The sequence below is a fragment of the Sebastes fasciatus genome, chromosome 15 (genome assembly GCF_043250625.1).
Source record: "Sebastes fasciatus isolate fSebFas1 chromosome 15, fSebFas1.pri, whole genome shotgun sequence".
NCBI classification, from domain to species: Eukaryota; Metazoa; Chordata; class Actinopteri; order Perciformes; family Sebastidae; genus Sebastes; species Sebastes fasciatus.
In genome coordinates, this window is record NC_133809.1 from 27,315,420 (window position 1) to 27,328,126 (window position 12,707).

A 12,707-nucleotide genomic window follows, 5' to 3' on the forward strand; every position below is an offset into this window, starting at 1 on the left:
CATACATACAAACACACACAACTGTAAACACACACTAGAACCTTACACAACAGACTGCCCTGCACTGTCAATAACACCCCCCCCCCCCTCCACCAACAGCTCTTATTTATTTGTCTCATTTTGTTCGTTTTGTTAGAATTGGCCTGTCCCGTTCATTTTGTCAAGTCACCCGATGTATTTTATTTATTTATTTTTCTCTTTTGTTTGTTTCTGTTTGTCTTGTAAAATTTCACCTGTTTTGTCTTGCTTCACTAAATAAAAAAATTGGAAGGAGATAAAAAAACAAAATCTGACTTTAGAGATCTTTTTGAGCTGGAAGAAACATGACTTGCCCCAAACTGCATGTGATTATCATAAAGTGGGCATGTCTGTAAAGGGGAGACTCGTGGGTACCCATAGAACCCATTTTCATTCACATATCTGGAGGTCAGAGGTCAAGGGACCCCTTTGAAAATGGCCATGCCTTTTCCTTATGTTTTCTAGTTTCATATGATACCAGTATCTTCACTCTAACTTTAAAACTGAGCCGCTACAACCTAAAAATCACAAGTTGTGTTAATGCATTAAGAAATTAGTGGCATTAAAACATATTTGCCTTAACGCATTAACTTTGACAGCCCTGGTTATAATCTTTCATATTTTCACCAAATCAAACCAAGTGTTTGATTCTATTTTTAGTCAAATATTATTTCTGTAATCAATGTACCCGTATGTCTACTCAGTAATGATCTCTCTGGGCGGTGGTTTTAATCAATAGTGGCGGAGTCCGCCATAGATTCAGGCTCGTGACACACTGAGAGGAAACGATGCAGCATGTAACGAGTGATACTGTTTGTAAGCTGCTCTGATTGATATCAGCCTCATTGTTTCCTGTTCACTCTCCTACAGCCGTATCTGAGCTGCATTAAGTTGCTGCTAATACTAACACATTTCCTGCTGCTGCTGCTTCACATTAAAACACCTCAACTGGACAAACACAGTGGGACTTTTATTGTGAAGCAGCCACAGAAAACACAACGTATTCATCACTGAGGTCAAAAACATACATATACAGACATATATACATAGACATGTATACATAGATATGTATACATAGACATATATACATATACATATATTCATAGACATGTATACATAGACATATATACATAAACATGTATACATAGACATATATACATAGACATGTATACATAGACATATATACAAAGACATGTATACATAGACATATATACATAGACATATATACATAGACATGTATACATAGACATATATATATATTCATGTATACATAGACATGTATACATAGACATATATACATAGACATGTATACATATTTCAGCTAAAATAGCTTTAAATGATGTGAAATTTATAGAGGCAACTAAAATTGACCCTCTTATCCAGAATCCTTTTTCCGGGCTTCTCTCTCTCCTCCAGGGATACTTCCTTTCAGGGTCATTGTAGCAATACAGATCCAAGGCCTGTTGATTCAGGAGGTCGCAGAGATCACGTGTTGCAATTTTGGATTTAAAATTAATTGCAGAATTGAAAATATGGCCTTAATTGGTTAAAGGTCAAGAAATGTCAACGTGTCCACTGACCAAACATTGTTTATATATCCAAAACCATTGATTTTTAAAACTGAAATTTTGGGACATTCATTCCTGGAGGAAGAGCTTCCCATGTGCCAAGTTTGAAGTAAATCAGAGAAATTTGATAAAATGGCTCAAAACTCTCTGACGGGCCAGAAATCCAATTCTAAGTCGCTACGATTGGCCGAGGTATTGCCATTGGACAAGGTCCTCTTGGCATACCTGAGGCCCTGTGGTAAGGTATTTGAAGTGGACAAATCAAGTCCACTTCACGTCCAATTAGCATACCGACATGTAGACTTTATAGTGCTTTTTATCCAGAAAAACGGCAGCTCCCCCGTTCACTTGTATAGGGTTACAGGCCTGTCCTGCCAGGTCCAATATGGCACCCACGTTAAGGTATCGCCTTAACGGGCTGAAGCGTCCGATGCAGCGTCTATGTCTATGTTTCTATGGGAGATTTCATGACTAACTGAGCGCACCGACCCAGTAGGCCCGCCCCTACTCCTCCTCTGTTTGGCTGTACCCTTCCAGGCGTTCCAGGCGTCTGCTAAACGCTAACATTAGCCTAGCTATAATAATAGCCAGCGCAATGAAAGGCCCAAATATTGGCAGTACTACGAAAATTGATGGTGAATCAAAGTTAATTTAATAATGAAATAGCATATGAAAATTGGGGGAAAAAAAGTACCGCTGTTGGTTTGTAGTGGCCAAACGGCGGTACTACAAATTCCGTGTCCGTCACGTGATGCCATTGGGCTGATTTTTAATAGTTTTTTTTTTCTACAAAAGAACCTACATAACACTGAAGTATACTCAAGCAAGACGTATCACATGACTGACGGCCGGTCTCAAGGCACCCCGCCAGCATCTCCGTCAAATCTCCAAAAATGTACGCAAAACAATAAATATTTGTGTTTTTCTACAGGACTCCAGGCTGAAGAAAATCACAACTCAACAGGTAAATAAAAAAGGAGGAATAAAGAAATAAAGTCGAGTCTAAGTTTAATCTTTTCTTAAATTCACTTCTTTTACTGATGACTTTCTTGTTTCTGTTCAGAGTCCGTCAGGTTGGTGGGAGGAGACAGTCGCTGTGCAGGAACACTGGAGGTGAAACATCAGGGAGACTGGAGACCAGTGTATTACTTTTACTATGGCTGGACCCTGAAGGAAGCAGCTGCTGCCTGCAAAGAGTTGGACTGTGGCTCTGCTGTTTCTGTAGAACAGAGAAAGGAGTCCTCAGCAAGATCTGTGTGGAGCATCAGGTTTGACTGTGTTCAGTCTGGATCTGCTCTGAGGGAGTGTGCAACATCATATACCTCTTCCTCCATCCTGGATCTCACCTGCTCAGGTAAGCCCATCAGTGACATCATCAGCGACATCATCTATGACAGTAATGTACACACAATGACACACACATGCATCAGCTAGAATCACAGCAGACTGTCTCCAGCAGCCATGATGGAGTCTGTTGATCTGCTGTCTCAGTAAATCAGCTGCTGAATGCACCAAGATATATATCTGTATATATGAAACATACATGTCTGCTGCTTCAGGAGTCCCCTGGGCCGACCAGCAACCAGCCTGACTCCTTCTTCAGCTTGACAGCTTTCTTAGCCACTGGTTTCAACCAGCTGGTTCTTTGGTTTCCACCATAAGAGGCACCAGTGACCTACTGGCCACAACTTTGAGCAGCTCAGCTCAGCCGGGGGCTGGTCAGTATCTCATCACCCACGTGGTGTCCTTCAGCCTGGGAGACTCCTTAAAAGAAGAGAGTCCAGCCCCTATCCTTTTTAGATTTTAGGGATCGTTTTCTGAACAGACTTTTATTATAGTTTACAGAAAAAATAAGAAAGAATGAAAACATCTCTGTGTGGAGAGCAAAGATTGTGGAGCAGCTGAGCAGAAGGAACAGAATAGAGAAATGTGCAGATGATGATGTTGTGTTATTGTTTGAAAACACATTAAACATGTTCAACAATGGATAACAATAGTTAGAGTGTATTAAATGTAAATGTGATGGTAAAACTGCTGCAGTCTGTGGTGTTATAAAGATGTGTTCTGTTGTTAATGATGAACTCATGTTGGAACTGTTCTGAGTCCAGTTGGAATCACTGAATTGTTGTTTCATGACATCTTTTTATTTTGTGTCTGGTGTCTTTTATCTCTCTCTATTTTATCTTCTATCATCTCTCCAGACTCTGTCAGGCTGGTGAATGCGACTAGTCTGTGCTCAGGCAGACTGGAGGTGAAGTCCAACCACTCTAACCAGTGGTGGTCCTCAGTGTGTGAAGCTGACTTTGACCAGCAGGATGCAGAGGTGGTCTGTAGGGAGCTTGGCTGTGGGGCTCCTTCAGTCCTCCAGGGGGTGACTTATGGAGAAGTGGAGGATCCAATGTGGACCAAAGAGTTCCAGTGTGGAGGAACTGAGTCTGCTCTCCTGGACTGTAGAAGCTCAGGCTCAGATAGAAACACCTGCTCACCTGGCAAAGCTGTTGGACTCACCTGCTCAGGTAGAAGAGGAGCTGCAGCTCTGATCTGGTTCATTTCTGTTCTAATGAAACTCACTTTATTCTCTTACTGATGACTCTCTTGTTTCGGTTCAGAGCCTGTCAGGTTGGTGGGAGGAGACAGTCGCTGTGCAGGAACACTGGAGGTGAAACATCAGGGAGACTGGAAACCAGTGGGTGGCGGTTACTTTGACCCTGACTGGACCCTGAAGGAAGCAGATGTTGCCTGCAAAGAGTTGGACTGTGGCTCTGCTGTTTCTGTAGAAAGTAGAAAGGAGTCCTCAGTAAGATCTGTGTGGATGATCAGATCTGACTGTGTTCAGTCTGGATCTGCTCTGATGGAGTGTGTAACATCAGATTTCTCTAACTCCATCCTGAATCTCACCTGCTCAGGTAAGCCCATCAGTGACATCATCTATGACATCATCTATGACAGTAATGTACCCACAATGACACACACATGCACCAGCTAGAATCACAGCAGACTATGATCTATGACAGTAATGTTTCCAGTATGTTCCGTCCTCCGTTACAGTGACAGTCGGTGGTTTCCATTGGACTGAACTGTAAAGTTATCCAGGACAATGACATCCTAAAGTGTAGAAAAGTGTATGGCAAGCTGTTTTAACAATTAGTAGCTCAGCTTGACTATCCAGAAATAGCATTAGAGATATCTATAACTACATTTTGACTAGTCATAATTACATTGTGACTAGTCAAAACAACAGTTAGAGATGTCTGTAATTCAGTTCTGTCTATCCTAAATAACCGTTACAGATATCTCAAACCTCATTATGACTAGTAAGAACTGTTGTGCATGATGTTGCTCATCAAGGCTCAGGCTCACGATATCGGTCCAACAAAGCATCAGCAGAAGCTTTTGCTAACTTGGAAAGTTCGGTAAAGTGTGACAGATATTCACAGATTCAAACTTCCCGGATCAATAACTCATAAGAGAAACGTAGTTAAAACACAAACAACGTCTCTTTCTAACCGTAGTAAGGTAGACAACAAACTACAACCTCATTTTAATCACAACGAGCCGTCCTCCGAGCTGGACACATAACATTGGTCTCTATGGCCCTGTTCAGACCTGGTATTAACATGCGTCCTCAGTGATCGCATCACAAGTGGACAGCTTTAAGTACGTCTGTTCACACCTGGCATTAGAATGCGTCTCCACCGCTGCTTCATTTCGGACGGGTGTCAGCTCCTTGCAAAGCAGCGGAACAAAAACACCGACACATCTCCGACAGTATGATAATAATGCACTTTGCGTGCCTAGTCTGATAGTCTGTAGATATGTAGCCTATAAACAGGATATATTTTAATAAAATACAGTTGTACTGACAGGATACAGTAGAGCACAGAGGCTGTTTCCATGCTGACAAGCGCCCGAGTCTGCCTGTTTATTCACCTGAGGAGTGCAGTGATCCGGCGGATCCCAGCGGGACATCAGATGAGTAAGCGGTCCTTAATGTGGCCCAGGACACATTTGCGTACACACTGCTAAAAGAATGTGGCCATATGTGGCCCAGACCACCTCTGAACGTGGTCTGAAAGATCCAATCTCAATGCGTCCTAAATGCGTCTTCAGTGTGTTCACACCTGTACTTAGAGCTGTCCACTTGTGATCCGATCACTGAGGACGCATGTTAATACCAGGTCTGAACAGGGCCTATGTGCAGCCGGCTGTGAGACGAGTGGTCAGGGACCGCTGTGGATCAGATCGTTAGAAAATGACTTGAAATAGAAAGAGCTCATCATCAAGGAGTCTGTGGCCAACGAGAGCTTTGTTCACTAGAGAGTTGTGGTAGAAATTTACAGCTTATTGTAGATTTATTGTCTCCAGACACACTTTATAAACCCATACGACTGCAGTGCAGCGCCATAGCATGTTCGAATAGCTTCACCTCCCGTCCCATCCTCTCCCCCCTTCTGACGTAATTACAGATATCTATAACGTCATTTCACCTCGTCAAAAAATCTAGATATCTGTAATTACATTTAGACTAATTAACTCCAGTTAGAGAAATCTACAACGTCATTCTGACTAGTCAACATTTAATTTTAGATATCTAAAAAGGACAATGTAGATATCTACAATTGAGATGAATTAAAGATATCTTGAACTGGAATTATGACTAGTCATAGTTAAATTATGGATATCTGTAATGAGAAACCCAATACACATGAATGGCAAAGTAGTTTGAATCGTACTAGTCAAAATGTAATTACAGATATCTAGAATTAGAGTTATGGCTAGGCAAAACAACGTTGCAGACATCTCTAATGAATCTCCTGTCTAGCTGTTAAATGTTAAAACAGCTTGTCATAGAAGTGGGCTTGTTTCTGAAAACTTCAAACTCTCCACAGACTGCTGAGCTTCACCTGACAGGACACACCTGCCTGTCTGTAGGCCTTTCCCATTTCCCAGTTTGTACATCCTCGATTCCTTTCCTCGCCTCCTCTCCTCGCGTCTCAGTCCCGCCCACAAGAGATGTGAGCTGAAGAGGCGAGGAAGAGACTCGAGGAGAGAGGAGTTGAGGCAACAGGCTTTTAACACAATGAGACATCCTCGCCTCGGAGCCGTCATTTTAAAGCCACATCAATTAAATATGACGTGTGGCACATTGTCACGCCTCTTTGATACGTCACAGGTGTCTCTGTTCGCACTTCTATTTCATTAATTTACGTGTTATTTTAACTAAATTCACAAATCCAAATTCTTCATGACCATGTCAGACAATATATTTCCTCTATATCTGAATGTACAAACAAAAACGCTGTTAAAACATATAAACCACTGAAAGCTTTACAAGATATTATATAACTTTGATTTGTTTAATCTTTTTTATTACAACCTTTAGTCCCCATGGCGTGTTTGTAATTGTAGACTCGAGCTGTATACACAAGTGTTTTAAACTTGATAACGGCCTCAATAAAGTTGTTAAAAAAAAAAAACACGGGTGCCGAGAAGACTTACGCAAAGTATACACACAGATGTATCGTCACTATTAGCTCCTTCGGCAAGCCTCCTCGCTCCTCCAGATGCAGTTTAGGAATTGGGATGTCCTTCAAGATGGAGCGCTGGGATTGATTTCAGGATCACAAGCAAGAGCATCGAGGATCGAGGAGACGAGGAGACGAGGAGACGAGGAGGCACAAAATCAGGTCCATTTTGTTGAACGGAGGATCAACAAAACATAGAAAAACGTTTAAACGGAAACGGTTGTGCATTGAACACTCTGTTGTGCTACGCAAATGCACTGCCTTTATAGTACGACAGGGTTTGTGCACGTCGCTGCTGATTGGGTAACACCTCTGACACACCCACCATTTAGAAGAAACACGCCGTTCAACCGGAAACCGTAGCAAACCAGAGCACACTGTTTTCAGACTGAACGTGCCCCAGCTCTCAGCCAATCATCTCTCTGTGTTTACAGACCTGCTGCTTCAGCCCAACATCTCTGGGTCCTCCTCCGTGGACGGGGTCTCCGAGGCCCAGCAGCAGGGGTTTCACGTGTTCAGGGGCTCCACCTTCACCATCAGCTGCTCCACCCAGCCACAGTACCCAAGAGGCTCCTTCCAGCTCACCTTCACCTCACCCACCTCAGCACTCAACTACACCAAGCCAGCTGTCAATCACTCCGCCCACTTCCTGTTTCCTGCTGCAGAGCCCGCCCACCAAGGAAGCTACAGCTGTGTTTATCACATCTATGTTTTTTCTCATGACTTCTTCTCTGAGAGCCGTCTGATCTCTCTCACTGTCGCAGGTAAGCTGACTGTCTCATTTCATAAGAACTTTACTTCATTTTGTACTTAAGGAATTTTCTTATTTCATAAGAATTTTACTTTTGAAGAAGTGATTTTAGATTTCAGGTCACTACAGTTTGTGTTTAATGGGAGATGTTGGACTCATGATGGGATGTGATGTGATGACTGTCCATGTGTTTGATCAGATCTAAGGCCTTTTATCATCAGAGCGGTCGTCCTGCCGCTGATTCTGCTGTTGGCGAACATTGGCCTTTACTTCTACTATAAGGTACTGACACACGTCTGTTGTTCAGACCACTGACTGACATGAAGCACTCAGTCTGTGTTTATTGAAGTGAAGAGAGAGGAGTGATGCAGGAAGTCACATCTGTGTGCTGTCATGTGTCTCCAGGCCACCAGAGGGCAGAAGCCGGGCAGACGGGAGAACACTGAGCCGGTTTATTATAACCTGGGTGTTCTTGCAGCTGAAGGAGGGCCGACTGAAGAGGAAGGAGCTCAGGGAGCAGAGTAGCACCTCCAAGGAGCTCATCTCACATCCAGATGGATTTATAACACACAACCCACCAACAGCTCATTTTATATGAATGTTCCCTTTAAACAAGAAGGCTGGATTTATTCAATACATTATATACTATATTTGTCTTACTCTCAACATGAAAACCAACAATGTGTTAGTCTTTTCATACTTTCTGACTTCCTGTCAGAACGTATGTAGCCCATTGGTTCCTACTGAAGATGTAAATCTCTAAAAACACCTCACAAACATAATGTGTCATTGAAAACTAGACTTGAAAGCAGGTATACCAGAGTCCAAGCAGCCGGCGCAATTTGAAACCAGAGACACCGACAAATTGACTTAATTCTGTAATTAAGGAATTTTCTTATTTCATAAGAATTTGACTTAATTTTATTTAATTAGAGTTTTGCTTAATTTTGTACATAAGGAGTTTACTTAATTTTGCACTTAAACAATGTACTTAATTTCTGAGTTTTACTTACTTTTGTATTTAAGGAATTTACCAAATTTTGTACTTTGGGAATTTTCTTAATGTTGTACATAACAAATTAACACAAATTTATAATTGAAGATTTTCTTTTACTACTTTATTTCTAATGAAGGATTTTGCTTATTTCATAAGAATTGCACTTAATGTTGTAATAAAGGATTTTGCAAATCATTCATGATTAAGTACTTATTTTTTGAAGAATTGTACTTATTTTGTGATTAAGGAATTTTCTTATTACATAAGAATTTTACTTAATTTTATTTCAGTAGAATTTTGCTTATTTTTGTACTCAAGAATTTTGATTCATTTTGTCGTTAAGGAACTTGCTTTTTATAATTGAGGAATTTTCTTTTTTCAAAAGAATTTTGCACTTAAAGAATTAACTTAATTTCTATGAATTTTACTTTTGTATTTATGGAATTTACCTATTTTTTTTTACAAATTTACTTAACTCATAAGAATTTTCTTAATGTTGTACTTAACACATTTACAGAAATTTGTAATTCAAGGTTTTACTTATTTTATAAGAATTTCACTTAATGTTGTAATCAAGAATTTTGCGAAAATAGATGTCATTGAAAACTAGACTTGAAAGCAGGTATACCAGAGTCCAAGCAGCCGGCGCAATTTGAAACCAAAGACACCGACAAATTGACTTAATTTGTACATAAGGGGTTTACTTAATTTTTTACATACAGAGTTTATTTAATTTTGTACTTAAAAAATGTACTTAATTTCTATGAATTTGACTTACTTTTGTATTTAAAGGGACTTTTTGTAATCTTTTACACGTATAAATCTACCGGGTCGGGATCCCATGCGCGCTCACATATGTGCGCTCATGTGTGGCCGGAGTTTCTGCTCCTCTGCCTGCTTGCCTTCACTCACACAACGCGCGCGTTCTCGCTGTTTTGCTCCACCTCTAGACGTGCATGTGCGCTCGCTCCACACTGCAGAAGAGTTAGTTTAGCTCTGAGAATATCTAGCGAATGTACAGTGGACGTTTGTGCAGAAATAAATGCTGCAGCTCCTCCAGACCAACAGAGGTTTCCCGTGTCTTGTGAAGTGACAGGGCTCCGCAACGAGTTACGTTATCGTCTCCGACCAAAACTCGACCGGGTGCCGGTGTCTCCATGCGGGCGCAATCGGGAGGCGATAGCGTTCTCTTCCTGCTTCAGCCCCGGAGGCTGAAGCAGCGGGGCTGAAGCAGGAAAAGCCAACACTAGGATCAGCAGTGATTCATGGAGAGACCTTTGTCTGGTCAGCTAACATTACTGCCATTGTCTTTTATCTAGAACAAACTGACAATACATTTATTCTAATAAAACATGTCCATGCTATCATTGTGAATGTTCTGTCCATCCCCAGCTGGAGTGGACAGCATATCGGAATCGTCGCTGTATATTTGAATTGTTTTACTTTGAAAGTGGACTCAAGAGTATTTTGGTGTTTATTGTGGCTGGTGAAGTGAACGGTTGTGATGAGCGTTTACTGCCCTCAAATGGTCACAGAAGGGAATTACAACATCAGGTTTAAAGGGGAGCTACGGCCATTTTCAAAATTCATACATGTTATTCCTATGTTCTAAGAAAGTCCAAAAAATATTAGTTAACATGAACAACTGTCTCCCAAATCTGAAAAACTAGAGTGCTAAAACTTGTGATGTCACAGGGGTATAAAGTGTGGAGCTGCTCCATAGACAATGAATTGGGAGAAATGTTCTAGATGACACTGAGAGCATCCAGGGGGATGTTCAGAGTATATGGAAACATTTTCTGTTTCACAACTAAAAACACTACAATAGAATAAAGCTCTTTGGGTATAAAAAGAAAATGAACACAAAATCAGTCTCTCATTTATTGTCTATGGAGCAGCTCCACACTTTATACACGATGACATCACAAATTTGAGAGATTGTTTCAGTATGTCAAAAAAAAGTCATAGTATGATAGGTCAAAAAAAGTCATAATATAGTGTGTTGACAAAAAAAAGTCACAGTAAAGTACTTAAAAAAGTCATAGTATAGTATGTCGAAAAAAAATCAGAGTATAGTATGTCGAAAATTAGTCATTGCATAGTATTTTGAAAAAAATAAAAAGTCATAATATGGTCTGTCAAAGAAAGTCATAGTTAAGTATGTTGATAAAATAAAAAAGTCATAGTATAGCATGTCGAAAAAATAAAAAAGATATAGTATAGTATGTAGAAAAAAGTCATAGTATAGTTTGTCAAAATTAGTCATACTATAGTATGTCAAAGAAAATAAAAGAAAGTCATAGTATGGTATGTCAAAAAAAAAAAAAAGTCATTAAGATAAGATAAAATAAGATCAGGTATTCCTTTATTAGTCCCGCAGTGGGGAAATTTGCAGTGTACAGCAGCAAAGGGGATAGTGCAAAAAACAAGATGCATCAGCTAACACAGTCAAAAAAGAGCTAAACAAAGTGTAACAAAATATGAATCATTTAAATAGAAGGAAGTATAAAAATAGGAGCAGTATATACAGTATTGACAATAAACAGACTATTAACAAAATTGCACAAGTGGAAAATGATATTGCACAGTGAGAATTAAATGAAATTCCACCTGAAAATATTGCACAGTATGAATTACACCTGAGTAGTAATGATATTGCACAGTCAGTATACAGTATAGTGCACTTATTGTCAGTATTTGGTGTGTAAGTGTAAGTGGTCTACTGGGAGCAGTGCTGGTTGTGGAGTCTGACAGCTGCAGGAAGGAAGGACCTGCGATAGCCCTCCTTCACACTCTTTGGGTGGTGCAGCCTGTCGCTGAAGGAGCTCTCCAGTGCTGAGATGGTGTCCTGCATGGGGTGGGAGTCATTCTCCATCATGGATGACAGCTTAGCCATCATCTTCCTCTCTCCCACCACCTCCACTGTGTCGAGAGGGCATCCCAGGAAAGAGCTGGCCTTCCTGATTACTCTGTAGAGTCTCTTCCTGTCCGCAGCTGAGATGCTGCTGCCCCAGCAGACCACTCCATAAAAAACTGCTGATGCCACCATAGTGCCATAGAAGCATTGCATAGTATTTCGAAAAAAAGTAATAGTATAGTATGTGGAAAAAATAAAAAAGTCATAATATAGTATGTTGATAAAATAAAAAAGGCATAGTAAAGTATTTAAAAAAAGTCATAGTGTAGTATGACGAAAAAAGTTATAGAATAGTTTGTCGAAAAAATTAAAAAGTAATAGTATAGTATGTCGAAAAAAGTCATCTATAGTATTTTGAATAAAAAAAAAAGAAAGTCATAGTATGGTATGTCAAAAAAAAGTCATAATATAGTATGTTGAAAAAAAATAAAAAAAAGTCATAGTAAAGTATTTAAAAAAAGTCATAGTATAGTATGTCGAAAAAAAGTCATAGTATAGTATGTCAAAAAAATAAAAGAAATTCATAGTATGGTATGTCAAAAAAGTCATAGTATAGTATGTTGATAAAATAAAAAGTCATGGTATAGTATGTTGAAAAAAAATCTGAGTATAATATGTTGAAAAAAAAAAAAAAAACTCATCGCATAGTATTTAAAAAAAAGTCATAGTATAGTTTTTCGAAAATTAGTCATACTAAAGTATGTAAAAAAATAAATAAAAAAAGTCATAGCAGAGTATGTCGAAAAAAAAGTCATAGTGTAGTATGTTGAAAAAATAAGAAAAGTCATTGTAAAGTGTGTCGAAAAAAGTCTTGTATAGTATGTTGATAAAATAAAAAAAGTCATAATATAGTATGTTGATAAAATAAAAAAAAGTCATAGTAAAGTATTTGAAAAAAGTCATAGTATAGTATGACGAAAAAATACAAAAG

General features: G+C 39.6%; 1 protein-coding gene across 1 annotated transcript in view; it reads left to right on the forward strand.

Moving 5' to 3' along the window:
• The window catches only part of LOC141783601 (scavenger receptor cysteine-rich type 1 protein M130-like), a 53,777-nt gene extending 44,820 nt beyond the window's left edge, over positions 1-8,957 (forward strand). Inside the window, exons 5-10 of the mRNA XM_074660994.1 lie at positions 2,650-2,940; positions 3,788-4,102; positions 4,196-4,492; positions 7,546-7,875; positions 8,062-8,144; positions 8,268-8,957. Of these exons, the coding sequence (XP_074517095.1) occupies positions 2,650-2,940; positions 3,788-4,102; positions 4,196-4,492; positions 7,546-7,875; positions 8,062-8,144; positions 8,268-8,387 (1,436 nt within the window). The 3' untranslated portion in view covers positions 8,388-8,957. The remainder of the gene's footprint in view (positions 1-2,649; positions 2,941-3,787; positions 4,103-4,195; positions 4,493-7,545; positions 7,876-8,061; positions 8,145-8,267) is intronic.
• The last annotated feature ends 3,750 nt before the right edge of the window (positions 8,958-12,707 follow it).